This window comes from Euprymna scolopes, chromosome 10, assembly GCF_053919585.1.
Source record: "Euprymna scolopes isolate OS-2025 chromosome 10, ASM5391958v1, whole genome shotgun sequence".
Classification (NCBI taxonomy): Eukaryota; Metazoa; Mollusca; class Cephalopoda; order Sepiida; family Sepiolidae; genus Euprymna; species Euprymna scolopes.
Genome location: NC_136491.1, coordinates 95,942,263 through 95,967,564, shown reverse-complemented (window position 1 = coordinate 95,967,564; position 25,302 = coordinate 95,942,263). Strand labels below are relative to the sequence as shown.

The 25,302-nt window shown below is 36.0% G+C and overlaps 1 protein-coding gene across 5 annotated transcripts in view; it reads left to right on the top strand.

Annotated features, from left to right (window-relative positions):
• The window catches only part of LOC145286152 (uncharacterized), a 484,368-nt gene that overhangs the window by 190,409 nt on the left and 268,657 nt on the right, over nt 1-25,302 (top strand). For all 5 annotated transcript variants that reach the window (XM_080134898.1, XM_080134897.1, XM_080134896.1 and 2 more), the window contains one exon: nt 11,851-11,903. In XM_080134898.1, the coding sequence (XP_079991024.1) occupies nt 11,851-11,903 (53 nt within the window). The remainder of the gene's footprint in view (nt 1-11,850; nt 11,904-25,302) is intronic.

The window sequence follows — 25,302 nt, the reverse complement described above, 5'->3', positions numbered from 1 at the left end:
TCACTCAGATTGTTCACGAACCCACCCCGTGTGCCTGACACTGACGGTCAGTATGCAAGTCTCCTAGACTTTTTTCTCACAACTTGCCTTGAGCTATGTTTATCTTCTGTTCTGTCTCCACTGGAGTCTTCCGACCACTCTGTTGTGTCAGTTAAGATAAAAATAAAATGTAATAAGTTCTCAGATTACCTCTCCATCGTACAGTATATCGATACTCTATGGTTGACTGGGATAGCTTCTGTATATTTATATCTGGTCTACTTCTGCATTCCATATTTAAAAAAAGGATGAGTCCTCTATAGTATCAGACCTGACGTAATGGTTAATTGTAGGTATAGACTGTTTCATACCCTCCAAAAATTCCAGCAAAAACCTAACAGCCAGAGATGGTTCTCTCCAGAATGTGCTGCTGCTATTGCGCACAGAAATCACTTTTTCCATTGCTTCCATAATAGATGTACTGAGACTAAAGCCACCTTCAGGACTGCCAGCAACCACTGTAAAAGAGTAATAAAGAACGTGAGAGAGTTGTATGCACAGGCCGTCAAGTCCAAAGTAGTTGAGCAGCGGTTTGGTTCCCACCAGTTTTGGCAAATAGCAAACAGGATCCTGAACAGAAGCATGTTCTCTATCCCAACTATCATCAATGGACCTGAGGTAATCTCGTCAGCACCAGACAAAGCCAAACTCTTTGCCAAGAACTTTGCAAAGAATTCTACCCTATGCGACCAAGGCTACTAACCCCCCGTATTTCCTCTTGTATCAGAAAACATGCTATGCAACATACAAATATCTGTGCGTGATGTTGCCAAGCTAATCAAAAACTTTGATTCCAGTAAAGCAACTGACTCTGACGGTATTCCTATTATAGTGCTAAAAAAACGTCAACAAAAACTAACTTCCATACCTACAAAACTGTTTAAACGTTGTCCTAAGGAGAATTGCTTCCCAACACCCTGGAAATTTCTCATCAGTATGTCTTGCATTTAAAAATTCAGGTGATCGTTCATCTCCCTCTCAATACAAACCAATCAGTCTTCTGTGCGTCATGAGTAAGTTGCTGGAATCTGTGTTAAATAGAAAAGTAATCAATCATCTCAGCAAAAATAACCTTCTTAGTGACATGCAATATAGTTTCCGTTCTGCTAGATCTACAGCAGATGTGCTTACGGATGTGCTTATCTCATAAGATTAGCGAATCTCTTGATGGACGCTTCCTTTCTAGGGTAATTACCCTTGGCATATCAAAGGCATTTGATAGAGTATGGCATAAAGGTCTACTTCACAAGATCTCCAGCTATGGTATAGCTGGAAATGTCTTCTCAATTATTAAATCATTTCTCTCTGATAGGTTCATAAGAGTAGTGGTTAAAGGGCAGAAATCAGAAGCTCACATTATTAATGCTGGAGTCCCTCAGAGGTCCATCCTGGGTCCAACTCTCTTCCTTCCTTGGCCTTTTGGTCAAGATGGGCGGTGCTGGGTCCTACGGAACCCATCCCGCCTAGGTTAGCATTATAAGTGCAGTAAAGTAACTCTTGACTGGTGGTACAAATGAGATCCTGTTCCTGATTTTATTTTTTGGTATTAGAGAACCTCTGAGTCTGCCCAACCCCCCTGCTCCTCTTCTTTATTTTCTGATGCCTCCGGTCATCCCCCTACTCAGAGGTCACCTTCCTACCCCCTCCATCCGTTGCTTTATTTTCTCCCACCTCCATTAAGGCGACTTCCCCAAACCCCATTAGGGATGCTCTGCTTGTTTTCGGTTCCCCGGAAAACAGTGGGGGATCTAGCCACATAGAATAGTACAGGGGGGTCTTACTAACAACACATTAGTAGTTTTTTCCTTTTTTTTTTTTTTTTTTTTTTTTTTTTGAAATGAACATTTTCATTAGTTTTTTCCCACTCCACGAACATTTTATGCCAATTAATTCAAGAACTCTTTCTAATGAAATCGAACTTTATTTTCTCACACATACACACACACACACAAAAAAAAAAAAAAAAAAAAAATGCACACACAACATACAGAAATGAATATACAAATTGTACATAGTTAAATTTTACATTGAACGCTGGGGTTATTAGTTAGATTAGGATCCACAGAGTGATTGAGGTATTTTGGTAAATGTTGCCAGTCAAGAGTAAGACTTCAAAGTCTCATCTGTTACATAGTCAAAAAGACCCTGTACCCTCCCCCTCCCAATTTCTTGTAGGGCCTTGTGCCTAATTTTGTTGAATTGAATTTTTTGTACGTTTTTTATGTTCAATTTTTTCTTTCTCAATAAAATATATAAACAAGATCAAAGTGTAGTATCTGTTCTTCAGATGCTGCACTTCTATTTCTTGTTCTCTTTCAGTGGAGGAGAAATCCTTCACGACTGAGACAATTTTTATTTTTGTACCTTTTCTCCACGTTAAAAAACGACCCTGGTGTCTAACTCTGTCCCGTGGGGAGGCATAGTAAATAGGTACATCAATGATCTTCCAAATCACATTCTTTGATCATTCGTAGACATTTATGCTGACGACACATCAAAGGCCATAAACAACCAAGTTCTCTCTGATTCTCTCTCCTCTGATCTTGAGCACATGGTAGAATGGGGAAAGAGGTGGCTGGTTACTTTTAATGCATTTAAAACCAAACTTCTGTCTTTACATCATCAACCTTCTGAACTCCATCTGGCATCAATTGAAATGAATGGCCCTCATCTTGGAGAAGCTCCATGTTTTGACAAGCTTCTGTGCTTGACATTTATTCCTGATCTTAAATGGAATACGTACATCAAATCTGTTGCCAAGGCCGCTGGAAAAATGGTGGGATCTTTCTATCGATCCAGTAGATATCTCACTGCTGATGCAATTCTTTACCTATATAAGAGTCAGGTACGTCCAAGGATGGAGTACTGTTGCGACATCTGGGCAGGAACTGCTAGAAAGACCTTATCCTGCTTTGACAGAGTTCAAAATAGACTTTGTAGTCTAATAGGAGATGCCCTTTTCTCTTCCCTGATAGCTCTTTCTCACAGAAGAGACATTGCGAGTCTGTCTCTGCTTTATTGTTATTTTTATGGCAAGTGCTCTTCTGAGCTCCAATCTATGGTCCTCCCTTGCCAAACTTTCATTAGAAACACTCATCTAGCTGAAAACACTATTAATAATTTCCCCCACTCTTTATCTGTGCCTAAACCTAAACGTAGATTCCATGAATAAAGCTTCTTTCTTAGAACTGCACACCTGTGGAACTTTCTTCCATTTTCCTACTTTCCAGCTGGCTAAAATATGGTCATCTTCAAGTCCAATGTAAACAAGTTCTTGATGAGCCATCCCCTTAAGTAATCCAATTTACAAAATCTCCACTACTAATGATTACTGAGCTATTGTCCCATGGACTACTGTACACTCTTTAACCTTTATCCTCGCGTGGCCTCTGAGCCTTGATAAGTGGTGACTCCTATGTAAAAAAATAGCTGTGAGTAGCAGTTTGTTTCTATTCGTCTGACTGCCGCTAGTGCGTTGCGAAATGAAGAAAGCTAGTATGTGAAACATTGAGTCTTTTTTTTTGCGTATAGCCTACCCCAGACCCCAATGGCATGGGTCCTTTCAGGTGCTGTCAGCTAGTGTAATCTGAATAAAACTGATTTTGTTAACTAGTCTTTATAGAGGTTTCGAAGCTCACACTGGCTTACCATTTTGACATAGGTATTACTTTGGGTTGGGGGGGGGCTCGAAACGATTTTCATTGGGTGAAAATATTTTGAGTTCACACGTTCCTGTGAAAACTTACTTTAGTAAATGACGAAGAAAGCGCATTTCAACAATGCAGAAAAAGAAAGAGTGGAGCAATTAGAGCCATTTGCTTTTCAGTGTTCAGGAATCACTTTGTGGTTGAATCATCAAAAAGTATGATTTTTATTTTTCTGTTGATAGCGTGGGAAAAGAGGGAAACTTTTTACCATTTAAAAAATTAAATATATTTATTACTAAATTGCTTTTTATTTGTGTACTTACTCTTATGATTTAAAATACAAAGTGCTTTTATCTATTGTGGGATTAGGGGATTGAGGATGCACAGCAAAATTATTGACAGCCCCCCCCCATCCCTTTTCGGTTTATTTAATGCCAATTCCAGTAATTTTTGAAAATGTTTCTATGCTTCAAGTTCTTCCTATATTTATTTACTAGCCTGGGTGCCCGGCGTTACTCAGTGTTGCCCGGGTGTGTGGAGGTGTATATTGAGCAAAAGAAAAAAAAAGTTAATAGTAGGCAGGCAGGCTCGAACCCGTATTGTGAAGGAGGAAAAGAATGTGAAAAAAAAAAAAAAATAGTGACGTCTTTTCTGTTGCGCCAAATCAAAAGTGATGAATGTTTAAATTAAGTCTAGTTAATCAAAAAGAGGGAATTACTTTAGAAAATATCGCCCAAAAAAAACCAAAAAAAAAAACCGACTCACCCTGTAGAAAAGTGCCCAGTTGAGGGTGAAGGAATTAATGTTTTTAGCCAATTTTTCAATATTTGCCGTCCGAAGGGTCGAGCTTCAAATCGATACCAATCTCGTGAAAATCCGTCGTCTCTGTTGAAAGTTTTAGGCAGGCAAACATACATAGATACATGATGATTGCAACGTTCTGTCAGACGAGTGCCACTCCCTCAGACACTTAAAGTTCATGAGCCCAAAAATGACTTCCATCGCCACAGGACCATTTTTATAGACAAATCCCTGAGGGAGTATCTATACATAGATGATGTTACAGAGTCTTAGCTTTGTACGATAGCTAAGTCTCTCTCTCGGTTCAAAATGTTGAGATCCAGCAACCAGCAAGAGCAGACCAGCTTAATACGGGTACTGGTCTCCCGCTTTATGGTTTTTTAAATCAGAGATTTGCTTCTCCTAGAAAGGTTGCCTTCACCACGGCTTACGGGAGCCCTCTCCACCCCAATACAAACATACATACACACACACGGTGCTAGTTGGCCGTATCTTCAAACATCCTGACCTGGTAACACCAGAATGGTTATGCGATAGAAATCAATTTACAAATGATTCATGTAGAAAATCGAATCTGTCAAATATTTGAAAATATTTAGAACCTCAAGCATAAAAACAAACCTGGATTACATTTCTGAATTTTTGAGATAAGAATTGGTTATTTGTATCACTTGGATTCTTCAGACTACTGTTCTCATCTTGAGCGTTATTTTCACAACGTTTCGGTCGATGAACCCTCCGACCTTTTCTGAACTCAGGAATGTTTCTCTCACACTCGGAAATTGGCACCAAATTTCAAACGGAACCTTTTATTTACTTCATGGGGGTAGCATGCTCTCGTTCCGTCAGTCATAACTGGATAGAGCTCCTAAGTAATTTTCAAATTTTCGGTCGCCCATACTGAAGATTGAACCTTTAACCTTCAAGAGAATATCAGCTTATAATTCTATTTTTCCAAATACTCTAACCACTGGGCCATGGAAAAAAAAAAAGAAAAAAAAAGTACGCTTGCGAATTACTTAGAACCTCTATGCAGCCCTGGATGAGAACAGTAGTTGGAAGTATCTAAGTAATACAAATTAAATGGAGCTGACATTAAATAACTTAAAAAAGGGGTAAAAATGGAAATATGGGGGAAAAATGTTATATTGTACGTACTCATTATGGAATAAAGTTTTTATGCAAAAAAAAAAAATATCACTTAATTTAATCAAGTAGTTTTTTTTTTTTTTTACAGAGGAAAATCAAATTTTAATCAGATCGATCTTGTTGCGGCCATCTTGTTTTTTGCCGATGATGAGGGGGCACCAGGGGAGATAACTCCAATCACAGCTTAAATTTTATCAAAATTTGACGAGATTATTTTGAAACATGGGCAGAAAAAATACCTAGATAAATATTTTAGTTTTTTTTTCAGTTTCTCTGTCTTTGTTTAATCACTTTTTCATTTTGTCCTTTTTTAATCACTTTTTCGATTAAGGGCAGCCCCCCCCCCACCACCTCATCGTCACCGGAAATAGACAAATGGCGACGATACGATCGATCTCAATCAATCAAATTTGATTTTCCCCTGTATATATAAAAAAAACTTGATCAAATTGAGTTTTGTGTGAAAACTTTATTCCATAACGAGTACGTACAATATAACTTTTTTTTTTCAATATTTTCATTTTGTAATGACTTGATTAAACTGTACAAATACCCCAAAAGAGGCTGATATGCAATAAAATAAAATTATCAACCAATCAATCAATCAAAGAGTCGTTGGGGGGGGGGGTACCATAAATTAAGATTGGGAGGGCATGAACTTTTAGAATACACACCGTGAGCGCACGTAATTTATGTATTGGTATACAGGGCAGCAGACATGTGTATTAACACAGACACCATCTGTTACACAAGTTACACAAGAGAAGTCGGACACTGCTTGTCAGTGGATGTATTGATTGATTATATATATATATATATATATATATATATATATATATATATATATATGTATATAAGCACCGTCAATTTCTTTTTCTTGCTGCTTCTTTTAACATTGTATATGTGTCGATAAGTGATACACCCACGCACATCATTATAATACGCAGGTGTGGTTCACTGCAGAAAGCTTGCATACACACACATGAGACTGGCGTATTATCGCTGCTATAAAGACGATTTTGTTATACATAAAAATCAAGAGGTTTGGGTTGTCTGTTGTACGGCATATCAACACCGTTTGCATCATATTTATACCGAAACATAACACCTACTAGTGTACATCGTAAAAACTGACACACACACGAAAATTAAGCTTCGTCAATGTGTGCACTAATATTCATATAAACTCATAGAATTGCATCAGTGATTTTTAATTTTTCATATAGAAATTATTATTATTATTATTATTATTTTATTATTGTTATTATTATTATTATTATTATTATTATTATTATTATTATTATTATTGGCTCACATGGAGTTTTCACACAAGTCATCAAAGATCGGATTGGAGGCCTGTGGTGTTCTCTGGAAGCAGAGTGACAACAAATCTCCCCAGACATCCAGCTCTCTCCACCTCCTTCAATAGCATTTGCAAACAAATTTGCGTCATCGCAACAGCCTCCTACCATTGATTTCTTCGTGGCAGTGGCCATTGATTTATACTGGAATTTGAGTGGCACTAAGCCTCCCCAAGGTCCCAGCGGAGGTCTGGTCAGCGCTCTCTCGTCGGTACTTCTATCCTCCTTGAGACATTTCTCGGTTCTTTGGTATCACTTTTTTGGGGGGGGGGCGGTGACGAGACAATGGGTGGGGATGCGTGACGGGGGTGTAGAACTTGTAGATATGCAGCTTCGGTGTTCTTCAATCCCCATAACACTTCTTCATTATATTGTATACTTGTATTATTCTCTGCATTCAAGGGTTTTCCTTAATATTTCAGCCGTTTTAATTATCGTTAGTTGTATTTTTGCAGAGATTCCTCTGATTCCAATTTCTGACATTTTTTTCAAAGTTTTTCAGAATTGTTCCTAGTGCTCCTACTATTATCGGCATTATTTTGATTTTCTTCATCATCCAAATCCCTTTTAACTCTCTGGCTAACTCTGTGTATTTGCTCTGTTTCTCCTTTTCTTTCATATTCACCCTGTTGTCAACTGGGACAGCAAAGTCTATGATTTGACAGGATTTTACTTTCTTGTTAATTATTACGACATCTGGTCTTCTTGCTTGGATGGGTTTATCTGTCTGCATGTCCATGTCCCATAGAATTTTGTGGTTCTCGTTTTCGAGTACTGTTGCGGGGTTATGCTTGTACCATTTGTCTGTATGTTCAAAATGCAGCCACTTGCACAATTCCCAGTGCACCGCCCTCCCCACTTGGTCGTGCCTGTTTTTGTATTCCTTTTGGGCAAGTTTGCTGCATTCACTTACAATAGGGTTTATCATTTCGTCTCTTTGTCCACAGAGTTTGCATTTACTGTTTTCTTTGTGTTTTATCGATCTTTGCTTTGATATGGTTGGTTCTGCAATTATTAGAGATTCAGTTTCTCGGTTTATATGTCCTTTTCACATCCATGTCCAGGTGTTTTCGTTATTCTCATCTTTTGTCATTCTTATGAATCTTCCGTGGAGTTGTTTCTTTTCCCATTTTTCTTTTCTCGTTTTTTCATTTGTCTCTGTTTTCTGTTTTGTTGCCTTTTTCAGTGTCTCTCGCTGTCATAATTATCCTTTCAGTGTTTTTCATTATGTATTTTTCTAATTCTTTTTTGTGTCATTCACACAGTCTTCTATGCAGGCCAGTACTCTCTTGCCGTCTTTCCTTTTCACATAGAGTCTGTCAATATCGTCCTTTGGGTGTGGTGCATTATGCATGGTCATGAGTTTCCTGGTTTTCTGGTGGAGTTGTCTTAGTTCTTCTTTTGTCCACCCTATAAACGGTCCAGAGTATCTTATTAGTCATACTGCCCATGTATTTATACCTTTTATTAGGTTTCTGCTGTATAATTTCGTTTCCAGGAGTTTTCTTGTTCTCCAATTCTCTCTTTCATTTCTGTTGCTTTGATGGTGTCTGCTTCCAGAATCCCCAAGTATTTATAGTCGTCTTGTTCCCCTAGTGCCCTCATCTCCATTTGGTTTGGTAGTTCCATGCCTTCTGTCGTTTCCAGTTTTCCCTTTCTTATAACTAGTAGTACGCACTTTTCCATTCCAAATTCCATTTGGATATCCTGACTGAAGATCCTGGTAGTATTAATTAGTGTCTCTAGCTCCTTTTCGGTCCTTGCAAAAAGTTTCAAATCGTCCATGTACATCAGGTGGTTCATTTTTTTCCTCTGTATTGAAGAACTTGTATCCGGCTTGGTACTTTCTCAGAATACTATTCAAGGGCATCATGGCTATGATGAACAGTAATGGTGATAGTGAATCTCCTTAGAAGATGCCTCTTTGTATGTTAATTTCTGTTATGTGCTGTCCATCAGACCAATCTCCATGTTTTCATTGCATTTTCTATTATGTTGGTGATCCTGCTTGGTATTTTATACATTTTTAAGCATTCTGTTATCCATGTGTGGGGGATCTTGTCGTATGCTTTTTTGTAATCGATCCATGCCATGGCTAAATTTTTTCTCCTTTTTACCTCCTTTAGGATTTTTTGGTCTACATATAGCAGATCATGTGTTCCTCTTTTACCTTTTTGTCATCCTTTCTGTTCTTCGGGAAAAAGTCCACGATTATTCAGGGAGTGGTAGATATGTTCCCTCAGTTGTGCTGTCAGTATTTTCCACATAGTAGGTAACCACGTGATCGGCCTATAATTGCTGGGGGCGGTTCCTTTCTCTGTGTCCTTCTGTATTGGTGTGGTCTTACCTTTTGTCATCCAATCCGACACGTTTGTTTCCTCTATAAATTTTCTCAGGTTTTCTTTCGTGTAATGTTGTGAATTTTTTAAACCAGTATACATGTATCTTTATTATTATTATTATTATTATTATTATTATTATTATTATTATTATTATTATTTCTGATCACATAAATAAAAACAATTGATTTTTATTCAGAGCGGAGGATTTCTTTTCAAATTCATTTCAGACACTGGGGGGTTGTCTAACTTGCTATTTATTTTCTCGTTTCTTCTCACTACTTGAAAAAGGTTTCATCAGGAGTGTGAGAAATATTTTGCATAGTTAACTTTAGCATAGCACGTCAGAAATAGGACTACAAAGGAACGACAAACACTTATCTGAGTTCCTGAAGATCACGTTAAGAATGTCAGTAAATTAGTAGGCTTTAAAATGGCGGCATTTAGCCTGGTAAAAGATTTCCACAACTGTCGATTTACTGGGTGAAGATTCATGATTAACAAATGGAAAGCCGATAATTCAAGAAAAAAAATTCTAAGCGTTTGGTTTCCTTAATTGTTGCTGCCATAGTAGCTAACATTCAATTCTACAAATGGAATTCCATAAATTAAGTTCATATCATTCAACAAGAAGAATTACATTATTGGGGATGAAACCGGCCATATAGAGTTGAACAATTATACAGGGTGGGGCAGGACAACTTACTTATTTGGAATATCAATTAAATTTAAATAAGGAAGTTGCTCTGCCCCACCCTGTATAAATGTGAGCTGCAAATGGTGCATGTTGCCTCCCCTAACGTCCAAATGCCAAGTGACTTTAATACAAATTTGGAGGTAAAAATCTGCTTTAATTGCCTTCAAAAATTGAAGAGTAGAGTAAGAACTGTGAAGAAGAAAAGAGAGGAGGAGAAGGGAGAGGGAAAGTGTCTGTCATTCCACAGTACAAATTTCTGATCGGAGGGAAAATATATTCCTTGGCAGTGTTCGCACTAATATGAAATCATAAAATTACGTCATTAATTCACTTTTTCATATGTAAATTATTATTATCATATCTGATGACCTAAAGAAAAAAAAATATCCATCCTTGACTTTTGATTTAGAGAGGCAGACTTCTTTCAGGATTCATTTCAGATGTTATATTTGCTTTTGTGCTTCTGATCACCACTTGAAGTTGATTTGATGAAACAGATTTATATTTATTTATATACAAATACACATTGGTCTTTATTACAGAATGGAGAATTGTCATCAGTTCCATAGGAGTATGAAATTCACAAGCGGTCCCCAGTCGCATGTATATCCTCATTAGGGGAGATGACAAAGTTAGGTTTTTTCAACTTTTGCAGGAAGATGTCGACGTCCTCCTACATACAGCACCTGGACTTCCCAGATTGGTCACTCAGAACTGACCAGGTTTAATGTTGCTTAACTTCAGTGATCTCACAAGAACCGGTGTGTCAACATAATTACGTTGGGGAGAGAGGGGGGGAAGAAGAGATTATGGGTTCGCTCCTTAAAGAATCCCCCTACCGTGATAAGCTCCTGGGGCTGACTTTTACTCCAGACCTGGAATGGAAAACTTACATTAATTCTGTTGCTAAAGTCACTGGAAAAATAGATTATTCTATCGCTCCAGAAGGTGGCTTACTCATGATACAATCCTCTATTTGTCTAAGAGCCAGATCCGTCCTAAGATGGTGTACTTTTGACATATCTGGGAAGGTTCCTTTTGGAGCACTCTTTCTTACCTTGACATAATACAAAATCGACTTTGAAATCTAGTGGGGATTGGTCTCTTAATCTTCACTTCCCTACAACTCTTTTCCCACAGAAGAGATGTTGCTAGTCTCTCTCTACTGTATCGTTATGGTCATAGTAGGTACTCGACTGAGCTCCAATCTTTCGTCCTACATTTATAGCAAGAACCCGTCTGGCTATAACCTCAGCAGAAAACTTTCCTTTCTCCCTCTCTGTACTAAAGACTAAGTGAAGCTTCGATGAACAAAGTTTCTTGCCTAGAACGTCCTATCTGTGAATGAAACTACCATAAAGCTGCTCCCCAACTGACTGCAACATGGTCGTCATGATAGAAGAGTCATTATGCTCTCTTGAATGATTTTTAAATTATTTTTTTTTGTTTTAGTTAGCTACAACCTGCTGATACAGCTAGAATGGTCATTTTGGAGTGTTCTGCTTTTATAGGGTTAAAAAAAGACATAGTGTATTTTGGCAGCTTGTTCCTAAATGTTGTTCATAAATCATATTCCATCCAAATTTGGGTCATAAACATACAGACACAAAATCTTCATTATAGTAACGATGTATATATATATATATATATATATATATATACGAGCAAACAGTTAATAAAACATGTTAAAAAACACTTTGAAATGAGTTAAAAACATATTTAATCTGAATATATATATACATATATATACATATATATATACATATATATATACATATATATATATATATATATATATATTCTTTTCTCTTTTTTAGGAAGGAACTGATAACTTGATAAATGTTGTCAAAAGAATCTTATCGTTCTTCAAGTAAGTAACCAATATTTGCTTCACAAATCTTTACCGATGATAAGCATCACATTTTATCACAGACTTAGCAGTGTGTATATACTGTTGCTATGTTTAGTAGTTCGTGAATCTGTAGAGGAAAATGCAATATCAAAAGAAAGAATGACAACATGTATTCACACAAAAAAAATAATCAATTTTATTCAACAACTTATGTACGCAGTGTGACAGTGTATGGAAGTGTAACCTAATCAGTGAGGGGTGAGGACATGTGTTGCATGGAGAGTAATGATATGAGAATGATACGATGGATATATGATGTAAACTCACCTATATCTTGCCAGGTCCTTATTTATCCTGCTTTTCCTCATGTCTATTTTTATAATTTCTGCTCATGTTTTTCTTGGCTTTCTTTTGTGAACTGAACATGCTACCTCAACTGTTCTACATCTACTAACTTAAGAATTCTCATCTATTCTTTCAATGTGGTCAAATCATCAAAGTCTTCTGCTCAGCGCACATCTCCTTATAATGTACAAATTTAATCTTCCCCTGAGATCATTAAAACTAAGTCTGTTTGTAAGACCAACATTACACATCCATCGTATCATTATTATATAATTTCTCTCCATGCAACGCATGTTCTCTACTCTCAGTGACCAGCTTTCACTTCAATACATAATTTATTTATTTAATGTTTTTTTTTTTGTTTTACTAAAACATGAGTAAAGTATGTTGTTTAAGAGTAATGTTGAAACACATTTCTCTTCAAATAATTTGCACCCTCAAAATAGTACATTACCTCAAAATGATGTTATTGTACCGGGCTTTATGATCATCTGTATGCATACCAAACTATACATAACAAACGTACCTTCTGTTATCTCTCTCCAACGTTAATCTTAACGTTAAACTAAAAAAAAACTGTTCTTTCCAAGTTGCTAATGAAGACTACGGACATCAATGATGATGCTATGACTTGTGTGTGAAATTTTGTTGAATATTTGGCAGGTGACCACAGCAAGAGAGGCACTGATTGATCCATTTGAGGAGTATGGGACTTTCTACCATTGTCTATTGGAATATGTAATTTGATCAGTAATATATGAGAGGATATCGGTCAAAGGATTGAGACAATTAGCAATGGGAAATATTAAACATTCCAGAGGTAAAGAATGTTTATATAAATAGAGACAAACAGAAAGCGGACAGTCAGTCACAAAGACAGAGAACAAGCTGATACATTCTTGACTACCAAACATCCACTCTGCCCCCACACGCCTTCTCTGATGTTAAACACCTATACTAACTAAATTAAAAACTTTTGTCGGTATAAATTAAATAAAAAAAATATTATTTTATAGCTTAGCTGTGTTTTGTTTTAGTCACTGTCAGTGTATACATCATAGACCAGTGACAAAAGTAGATTTAGTAATTATGTAAACTGAAAAGCACATTTGAATGCCTGACCGCAGCGAATATATAACAGCTTTTTGTAGCAAGAGTTGTGCAAATCTCTAACCACACTTCTCCTGAGTCAGCACTGTTTTATTCCAGTGACAAGTAGAAATTCATAATGACTGGAATAAATACTGAGATAAGTGGAGAGCACATACAGCGCCTGCTACTCCCAAATGGTCACCCATCTGGTACTGACCAGGCTCACCATTGCTTAACTTTGGTGATCTTACAAACTAAACCAGTAATAGTATTAATATCATAAATATCGACAGGATATTCAATCAGTAAAACTTTTCCTTATTTGAATTATTTGGACTACTATTCTCATCTTGGATGTTATTCGCACAATATTTCGGCCAATGTAACCTCCGACCTTCTTCAAGTGCATCTTGTCAAACTCGGGAATCTTTACATAATCTCTGAACTGAAGCGTTTATTTAATCCACATGGACACATTGTTCCCGTTCCATCAGCCATGACCGGGTAGAAGTCGTAAGTAATTTTTTGTTGTTTGTCCAGAATTCTCCTATTATTAAAAAACAAAAAAAAAAAAAAAGAAAGAAAAATCTTTGATGTGTGTACTCGACACAGAAAACAAATCACGTGAATTGATCAAGTAGTTTTATTTTTACAAAGAAAACAATTTTTAAGCGGATTTGAGTTTTTTCAGTGTCCCCCTCCTCATGTTAAGAATGGCTTTCTAAAATCTAACAAGTTTGAATTATTTGGAATTATCTCCCTTATTCTTTCAACTTATTTTCAAAATGGCATTGTGAGACAGTCGCTCTCCAATTAGCTATTAAATTTGATTTTCTTATCTGTATATCTATAGACGTGAGAATGTGTGTATGCATGTGTGTGAGGACACTTCTCAACCTATATATTCGAAGAATCTTTTATCTACAAACTTGAAAGTTGGTATATAGAGTATTCAGACATGTGAAAACGTTTTAATCGATTTTCATCCGGAAAAAGGGCTGCTAAAAGTCAAAGTTAAAAAATTGGTACTTGGGAGTCATTGGATTTTTATTTGTTTGTCAACTATTTCATGACTATGCATGAAACATGACAGCTTCTCTATGTTAAGAATAAGTAGGTTTGAAAACACCTTTTAAAGATCGTGTTAAGCTGGTTTAATGATTATCGTATTTGACTCACTATTTTTAGGTTTTTGTTTCGATCTCAGCTCGAGTATTTTTTTTTTTACGTACAAGAAGTGAGTTGTTTAAAAAAAACATAATACTCGCACGCGCATGTTTCAGTTTCTGTATTAATTAAAATATAATATTTATGCACGTTTTACCACCGGACAACTCCGGGACCTGTTAGTTTAAAAATAAAACTAATCTATCAGTTTGAACATACAATATTTTCTTTTTGTCACAGGTACGTAAATCATACTAATTTCTCTTTATTTTAGTATTTTTTTTTTAATATATGGTTATTTTGAACAAGCACTTAATTTTAAAAATATATATATTCTTAGTATCGCCTGCAATGAGGATTGAACCATCAACCTCCAGGAAACGGTCACTTGGTACTGATTATTACTTTACGTTTTTATTAGTTGACTAGCAGTATATATCCGGCGTTGCCTGATCGAAATCCAGGCTGAAGGATTAGTCACATACTATTTAAGATAGGATTAGTCACATACTATTTAAGATAGGATTAGTCACATACTATTTAAGATCACCGATTATCTTAACTTGTTACGAAAAATGACCACATGCTGTATTTAAGGGAAGCATAAAACACATCCATTTTTTTGTCTATGAAAATCAAAAGAAAAGTAACTTTCATGGTTTAAAGGAGAAATAACTCTCATAGCTTAAATAAATAAATAAATAAACTTACTTCCAGTTTAACCCCAACTGTTGTCACCCATTAATAACTGAAATGAAATATGAATTAAATTAAAAATAAATGAAATAGATCAACGTAAAATAATATTTCTAAATAGAAGAATTGAAACGATTCTATCATAACAAACAATTAATAACTAGGGCTGTGACAACAGTATATTCTTTTAATTCTTCTGACTCTCGAGTATATATCCGATGCAGTTAGACACAGTTAATCAACCGAGAACCACATCAGTCAGTTTATAAAAAACATATAAGATATCAACGGATACACACTCGAGAGTCAAAACAATGAAAAGAATATGCTGTTGTCACATCCCTATTAATAACATCGAGCTAATTATTAAAATAGATTTTCTTTAATGTAATATGCAAATGAGATTACTCATTGGATGTAGATTTATTTTGGGTACATAGTTTATATCTTGTGCTGCGGCTGGGCGATTTTTATTAACGACCCCCCCCCCAAATCAACTGAGATTAGAGCATTTCTGTAATGATCGGGTCGCTGTTGATTTTGCAATGGGAATTTAGTTCTGTGCAGTTCTAGGCGGTCCACCTTCCCAGGCTTTGCTTTCTCTCTTTGAGAAGGGGTTAGTTTATTGTTAATCAGCTGAGGTACCTTTACGGGGGAATACCGACGGAGCAGCCCAGGTACTTATTTGCAGGTTAGAGTACCCCTCCTCTGGGGTGCTGACTTCTTAAACCCACTTTTCGACTTTGGTGTCGAAGTTCTTACAGTGGGAGAGAACTAAAAATCGAGTATGAAAATTAGTTTGTGAAGCAGTCAGTGCACCTTTTGTACATATTAATTAAATTGTGAACAAACAAACAAACAAAAAACAAAAATACGATTTTATCGTGATAGTTTTCAGAGTTCAGCATGAAAATCCCCGTCCAATAAGACGCACTTGAAGAAATTCAAAGGTTACATCAACCAAAATATTGTAAAAATAGCAACCAAGGTGAGAATAGTAGTTCGAATAATACAAATAAGCAATTCTTATCTGAAAAAGTGGCAAAACATATTTAACTTTAATCTAACCATTAACAATCGCCTTCATTATTACGAGGAGATTTATTTCATAAAAGATATTGGAACGGGAAAAAATAATCTAAATTTTTATTCATTTTCTCTTTTGCCTTTCAATCCTAGTTAGCTATGAAACCATGTTGACAATTCGTATATCAATTAAGTATAAACACACGTCGTTATCTTTTTCTCTAATGTCAATCAAACTGTGTCGCTACAAATATTGCGCAGATAAAGGGAAGTAACCGGGATTTTTTTGATCTTCATAATATTTTATATAATATTAGCAGCACAACCCAGCGTTGCCCGAAGCCATAAAAAAAAAACAACAAAACAAAACAAAATAAAAAAAAATTTAAAAAAATAGAAGAGGTTTGTAGGGGAAAAGAAGTTTAAGTGAAATTAAACTTCTCTGTCCCAAACAGAATAATAAAAAAGGAATAAAACAAAATGACACCTCCTTCTCGTTTAAAATGCACCACATTTATTTTTCAACAAAAATAACAAGATGAACAAGCAAAGGTCCGATCGGTAAGAGTTCTTGAGAAATCATTATGATTAGAATGTCCGAAGTAGGTGAAAAATCCTTTGTGGAATTATCAAGATTAATAGATCATGTTAAATGAAAGTCCTTCGTTGAATTAATAAGGTTGGTTGTTGGTTGTTTTTGTTTTACGGCATATCAACCCTTTTCAGATTATTTAATGCCGAATCCAAAGATTTTGAAGAAATTTTTTTTAATAGTATATATGTGTTGTTTTCAAGTCGGTTTCTATTTAACCCAGGTACTACCACTCCGAGTCAGAGTGGACCTGGGAGCAATGGCAATTAAAGGATGGCTCCACACTCCCCAAAGCCCGCAAGCTTGGGCCTCACAACTGGATATAGTTTAAGGTCATATCCAGGACCGAATTAATAAGATTAGAAGGTGAAAGTCTTATGTGAAAATAATGTCCTTATTTCAAGGTTTGTATTTTAACTGGCGAAGTTCGCCTTATTCAAAAGTCCCATGAGGAAAGTAATCCGTTGTTATTAATTCTTAAATATATGGAATGGGTGCGTGTGTGCATAAGTGTGATTTTCTTGGGGTGCCCGCGTGGCGTGTGTACTTATGGTTTCGACAGATTTGAACACGACGATGAGATGAAAACGAGAGGCATGTTCTCGTGTCACGTCGGAGCGAGAAGAGAAGGAGAAAGAAGGGGGAAAGGGGAGAAAGAATGTTTGTTGCGTTTAAATACTTTTTGAACCGGATCCAGCACAAGATTGCTGCTGTTGGTATTTGGTTTTTGGAAAAGCGTTAAAAAGACAATCTTCTAAATTTTCTCATTGGTCGCTTGTGTCACGTGATACTGTCGTCAACTACGTCCGCCAGAAATGTCCATTTTACTTTCGTTGTTGCAAGAAAAGCGTGTGGACGTATTTGAAATTATGTCTTTACTGGAAAAACTTATTTTTGTGTGCAAATGCGCGGGGAAATTAAAATTAATAAACATTCGTTTATTTGAGCGCGCATGTGTGTGTGAGTGAGTGAGTGAGTTACAGCACAGGTTAAAACGCGTGTGTAGCAATATTTGTATTAAAACTCCCATCTCTCTACCTATCTATATCTTTCTTTTCTTCCCCTTTCTCCACATTCCTCTCCACCTCTTAACCTCTGCCTATTTCTCTCTCATGTTTTAATATAATAATACTACTACTACTACTACTACTACTACTACTACTACTACTACTACTACTACTAATAATAATAATAATAATAATAAAAATTTATATATATAAGGTACTTTGTCTGTGTATGTCGGTGTACATGAGAGAGAGAGAGAGAGAGAGAGAGAGAGAGAGAGAGAAAGGGAGAGAGAGTTCCCTATGGACACCGAAACGATTGCTGAAAGAAGGAACAGGCAATTTTAACCAAAGTTAACACATTATGCAGATTGACATCACAAGTGCATTTGCGAAATTTTGTTTCGACATCAGTAGAAAGGTCCGGCATATAAAATCAACAGTAAGTTCTTTGATATGACAGGGACGCGTCCAAAATGAATGTTTCTGTTCAAAGCACAACTGAACCATGATAATTGACTTTTATATTTTAAATCTGAATTCAAGCCATTATATATATAAAAATAATTTTATAAAATCAACAGTAGGTTCTCTACAGTGCAATGTAGACTTCAATGTATTGTGGAATACGTCACTGCATAGAGGCATGTGAAGTTTCCTTCTGGTGATCTGCGATGGGTCCCCGACTAAAGCAGACAATCGATCGATTTGATTACAAAGTTGATTGATTTCATTGATTTCGATGACAATAAAAATATAGGATTGTAAAACATTCGTCGATCATCATTCAATCCGAGGCAGCATCGGGTCTCACTGTTTATATATATATATATATATATATATATATATATATATATATATATATATATATAATTCAAGAAATCTATAAAAGTGAAATTGTCTGTCTGTGTGTGTGTCTGTGTGTATACATTTCTCTACCAAACTACTCCGTCAATTTTCAGTCTACAGACTCGAAAGTTTACATAAGGGGTATTGAGATTTGAGAAAATCTTTTTAATCGGGTTTTGGCCAGAAATTTGACTGTCAAGGGGTCAAAATTCAACGATTGATCTTTGAAAACTCTACCAAACTCCTCTGCCAATTTTGTGTTTAAACACTTGAAATTTTAGATGTAGGTTACTTGGACATGCATCCAACTTTTTGATTTGATTTGAGCCTAAAACAATAAATTTTTAGGGGTCAAAATTGGGGTCAAATTTAATAAAAATTGAACCTCTGGAGTCTTTACTAAATTACTTAGCCAATTTTGGGTCTAAACATTTGAAATTTTACATAAAAGGTATTCAGACATGCCACGAGCTTTTTAATCAGTTTTTGAGCCAAAATTTGGCTGCCAAGAGGTCAAAGTTGGAAGAATTGACTTTTGAAGACTCTCCCAAACTCCTCCGCCAATTTTGGGTTTAAACACTTGAAATTTTAAATGTAGGTTACCTGGACATGAGTCAAACTTTTAATATATATATATATATATATATATATATATATATATATATATATATATATATATACATATGCACATGAAGTTATGAACAGTACATAGGGTCCAAGCAAAGCCGGAATGAACTGCTAGTTCAAGAAAAAATTAAGAAATAATTTCAGATTATGGACTGTATGATATTGTAAACTTGAAGTCAATATCAATATTATTATTTATATGACAATCCCAACCAGAAATTTACAACAAATTTACTTTTTGGCAAGGAATACAAAAATTTTAAGTTTTTTCTTTATTCCATGGAGTTTCAATGAAGACTCATACAGAATTTAATTACAAATTTTTACTTTTATATATATATACATATACAATGAAGTTATCAAAGAATATATATTTAACAAAGCAAACTTATTCGGATAAAGAAAATTAAATACGGTTAAGAGGAGCAGTTAAATATATTAAATAAAAGACGAGAAATACAACTTTATTATATTATCAGATCAATAAGAAATTACTAACAGAGAAAAAACCTCTTTAGACCATGGCATATCGAAGCTAAATGCTTCTCATCAGAAGAAGAGAAGGATGCAGAGTTATATAAACCGTAAAATAGGAGAGGCCTTCAATAAGTTTCCAGACGTTTTTCACATGGGCACTTTCATTGATAATATACACATGAAACTCTAGTCCCCCTTGAAGTAACTTTCTCCGTCTGCAATGAACTTTTTGTACTGTTTCAACAACTTCTAGAAGACCCCATGGAAGTCATTTTGTGTGAGTGTGTCAATGACCCTCGTCACAGCCTCTTTCATCTCATCAATTGTTTCATACTGATAACCTCTAACGTTTCCCTTGAGCTTAGGGAATAACCACAGCGAGCAAGGTTTGGACTATAGGGAGGGTGAGGAACTGTCTTGATGCACATCTTAGTTAAATAGTCTGTGACAAGGATGAACCACTCTTGGGACAAACATTGTATAAATCTTCCGCATCTTCAGTTCCTTGTGAATAATTGCGTGTACAGTTCCCACACTGACATCAAACTGTGCACTTATTGTCTCTACAGACACACAACAGTCCTCATTCATGAGATTCTTTATTTGGCCAATCAACTCTGGTGTACTGAATTCCTTACTCCTCCCATACCTCTCATCATCCCTCACAGAATCCTTGAATTTCTTATGCCACTCAAAACTGGTGCTCGATTCATGCAAGATGATCCAAAAGCTGTTTGAAGCATTCCATACATTTCTTTGGTATTTCTTCCAAGTTTAAAACAGAATTTCATTGTATATCGTTCTGCTAAAGTGTCTTCACGTCCAGATTGAACTTTTTTGTACATTCACCAGCTTTGATAATCAGGCTTTAGTAGGGTGTATTCCAATTCTTGCTGTAGCTGTTCCATTGAACCTGAAATTATAAAATTGGCCATAAGATGCATAGCAATAACATACTCAAATTTCAAGAGTCTACAACAATTTTAACCGCCTGTACAAAAAAGTCTGGAAACTTATTTAAGGCACCTTGTATTTAGATAAACAAGCTTAAGAACATGATAATGCCTGATTTTCACAATATATATAAATATGTACTGTGAACATCAGAGCTGTAACTGTAAGGTTTATTTCACAAGATCTCCAGCTATATAGTAGCTAGAAATGTGCTCTCATCCATCAAGTCATTTCTCTCCAATGGATTTATTAAAGTAGTCATTGATGGGCAGAATTCTGAGGATCACAGTATTAACTCAGGGATCCATCTCCAGGCCCAACTCTCTTCCTGATCTTTATCAACGATCTCCCAAATCACGCTCTAAGTTCATCTGTCGACATATATGCTACTATCTATGGCAACACTTCAAGCCAGCAACATCCAAGATTTTCCTGATTATCTCTGCTCCAACGTGGAGCTTGTGGTACAATGGGGTAAAAAATGAGCTGGTTATCTTTAATGCATCCAAAACCAAACTTCTATCTTTTCACCACCAACGCTCTGATCCCTATTTGGCCCTAGTTGAAATGAACGAATCTCGTCATGAGGAAGCACCTTGCTTTGACAAATTTCTGGATTTGACCTTCACTCGTGATCTGAAGTGGAAAACCTACTTCAGATACATTGTCAAAATCACTGAAAAAATGTTGGGATCGTTCCATTGCTCCAGAAAGTATCTCATTCCAAGCCCGGTCTTTTACCTGTAGAAAAATCAAATACATCCTAAGATGGAGCACTGTGGCCACATCTAGGGAAGAGCTCCTAAGAATACCCTTTCCTGCCTTGACAGGGTTCAAAATCTAGTGAGTGAGGACCTTTTTGCCTTCCTACTTTCTCTTTCTCATGTATTGCGAGTCTGTTTCGGCTCTATTGCTACTTTTATGGTAAGCGCTCGACTGAGCTTCAATCTATAGTACCTCCCTAGAGGACGTTCATAGCATATACTCGTCTGACCACCAACAATCATCAACTTTCCCTCACTCTCTATCTAGTAGCAGAGTTTCTTTCTGTTTCTGGCACACAATACCATGGGACTGCTTCCCAGCTGACTATAACCTCCTTGTTTTCAAATCTAATATAAATAGGCTCTTGTTGAGCTATCCTTTTAAATAATCTAGCTTTACCCAAGTTCCACCGTCACTGATCATGTTGTCTCATCAACTACTTAACACTTATTAACTCTTATTCTTGAATGGCCCTCGGGCCTTGATAAGTGATGACCCCTAAGTAAAAAAAAAAAGAAAAAAAGTCACCATTCGCTCATTCATGCATGGAGCATTACTGCTGCATGTGAGCTGGTACATTTACCACTTGTTTCTAATTCTTAGACAGGGTTAAAAAAAAAGGAGACTTCAACCTAATTGGTGCTGCACTATCAACCAGACTCCAACCTCTGTCTCATCGCCGCAATATTACATGACTGTACCAGTTTTACAATGGAATGTGCTGTGACAAACTCATAGCATTTGTGCCCCCTCGACGTAAATATCCACGACTAATCCGACAAACAACAAAATCCCACTCCTTCACTGTAGAGATCCCGGGGAGCCTTCTGTTCTAATAGTTTCTTTCCTTGAACTGATAGACTATACAATTCCCCCCCCCCCAGGTATCCCGCCTGACTGCACTGACATGCAGAAGTTTAAATGCAATGTGAATAGACATCTCGCTGCTCAAATCCCTACATAGTGTCCCTTCTCCTTGTAGATATGATCCCTGAATAATAGCAAGTTTCCAAGTGGCATTGTGCCTTGTTTGGAGTGAATAAGAATTTAAAAAGAAATTATGAACTTTATTGGCATTTATAATTCTTACTCTAGCTGAAAGGCTGCCTTGAGGAAACGGTGTGTGTGTGTGTGTGTGTGTGTGTGTGTGTGTATGTGTGTGTTTGTGTGTGTGTGCATATACGTTAGTGCATATAAAATAAATAGATAATGGAATCTCTCATGTTATGGGAATGTTCTATTTTGGTAGCAAAATCAATAAATGTAGTCAACGCTACAACAAGAGAGGGGAAAGAATTAAGCTGTGGAGTAGGGGATAAATTTGTAACAGAACAGGAATCGGGCCTTGCTGTGGCTAGTTCTATTTTTAGGATTTAAGTGAAAAATGAAACGATGAAAAAAGGTAAATATTCATGCTGAGGTGTGACGCGCATAATTTGGTGGCGTTTCTACACTAGTCGGACAAAATTTCGGAAATCGTAAAACTGAATTTCACACGAAAACAATGGTATCTACGTATTCCTCGGATTTTTAAGATGATTTAAGATGATTATATCCAAAAACTAAGAAAATCGATAAGGTAGAAAATTATTTATTAAAGAAAATAAAAAATTAGGACTGGATGAAAACGATCGTAAGACACAGGAGAGTTCAAAAGGGAGGTAATTTTCTGTTTCGATTTAAACAAGATGACTGTAATTTTTCATATGCTACCATGATTAAAGTTGCCTTTTTTTTTTTTTTTTTAAATAATTGAAGAATATTAAGGTAATTCCGACTGCATAATTTGGAAGCTACTATTGTAACTTATTAGAATTAATAGACAAATTAGTTGAAGCCATTGTTTTTTTTTTTTAATCTGAAAACTCCATTTATCGATTACAAAATCTCATCCCAATAGAGTAGAAGCTCCAATTTTCTAATACTAGTGAATATCTGCTAGCCTGAAAGGGTGGTAGCATGATTACAGAACAAATACTACGCTATCTTCTCTCCCAAATAAAAGGAGAAGGTAATGACTGGGAGGATATTATCATGATAAATGAACATATACTATAATCCCCTTACTCCAATAATGCATGGTAGAATCGTAATATAACTACGGAAAAGAAAATACTACCCCATCCAAAGGGGAGGTAAGCCTGGAGAGAGAGAGAGAGAGAGTGTCATGACGAACAAACCAATACTGTACTACTTGACAAAGGAGAAGGTAATGTCTGGGAGCCATCTCCAAATTTATTTAACTGCAGAAGCAAAATAGCAAATGCATGCGTACACAAAATAAAATTTGACGTGAGGATAGCAACGTATAAAAAATAATTTGCAAAATAAATGAAATAAATACATGGATATAATAATAATAATAATAATAATAATAATAATAATAATAATAATAATAATAATAATGATGATGGACAACACATAACAGAAATTAACATACAAAGAGGCATCTTCCAAGGAGACTCACTATCGCCAATACTGTTCATTATAGCCACGATGCCCTTGAACAGTATTCTGAGAAAGTGCCAAGCCGGATACGGGTTCTCCAATACAGAGGAAAAAATGAACCACCTGATGTACATGGACAATTTGAAACATTTTGCAAGGACCGAAAAGGTGATAGAGACACTAATTAACACTACCAGGATCTTCGGCCAAGATATCTAAATGAAAGTTGATGTCAGTCATGACTTAATTGATGTAGCTTAAATTGTCATGACAACACGTGCAGTTTAACGAAGTGGCTCGTTGGTCTAGGTATATGATTTTTGCTTAGGGTGCGAGAGGTCCCGGGTTCAAATCCCGGACGAGCCCTACCGTCTTTTAAATAATATTTCTAAGTGATTATGATTTAATAAAATTGTAGATAAACAGTAATATTATTGAATTTTTTCTTGAAAGTGTTATGAATCATGACTTAATTGATGTAGCTTAAATTTTCCAGTAAACACGGGCAGTTTAACGAAGTGGCTCGTTGGTCTAGGGGTATGATTTTCGCTTAGGGTGCGAGAGGTCCACGGTTCAAATCCCGGACGAGCCCGACCGTCTTTTAAGTAAAATTTCCAAGTGATTATGATTTTATAAAATTGTAGATAAACATGAATATTATTGCATTTTTTCTCGAAAGTGTTATAAATCATGACTTAATTTATGTAGCTTAAATTTTCAAGTAAACACGAGCAGTTTAACGAAGTGGTTCGTTTGTCTAGAGGTATGAATTTCGCTTAGGGTGCGAGAGGTCCCGGGTTCAAATCTCGGACGAGACTGACCGTCTTTTAAATAAAATTTCTAAGTGTTTATGATTTTATAAAATTGTAGATAAACATGAATATTATTGAATTTTTTCTTGAAAGTGTGAGGAATCATGACTTTATTTATGTAGCTTAAATTTTCAAGAAAACGCGTGCACTTTAACGAAGTGGCTCGTTGGTCTAGGTGTATAATTTTCGCTTAGGGTTCGAGACGTCCCGGGTTCCAATCCCGGACGAGCCCGATCGTCTTTTAAATAAAATTTCCAAGTGATTATGATTTTATAAAATTGTAGATAAACATGAATATTATTGAATTATTGAATGAATGTGATTAATAATGACTTAATTTATGTAGTTTAAATTGTCCAGTAAACACGAGCAGTTTAACGAAGTGACTCGTTGGTCTAGGGGTATGATTTTTGCTTAGGGTGCGAGAGGTCCCGGGTTCAAATCCCGGACGATCCCCACCGTCTTTTAAATAAAATTTCCAAGTGATTATAATTTAATAATATTGTAGATAAACATGAATATTATTGAATTTTTTCTTGGAAGTGTGATGAATCATGACTTAA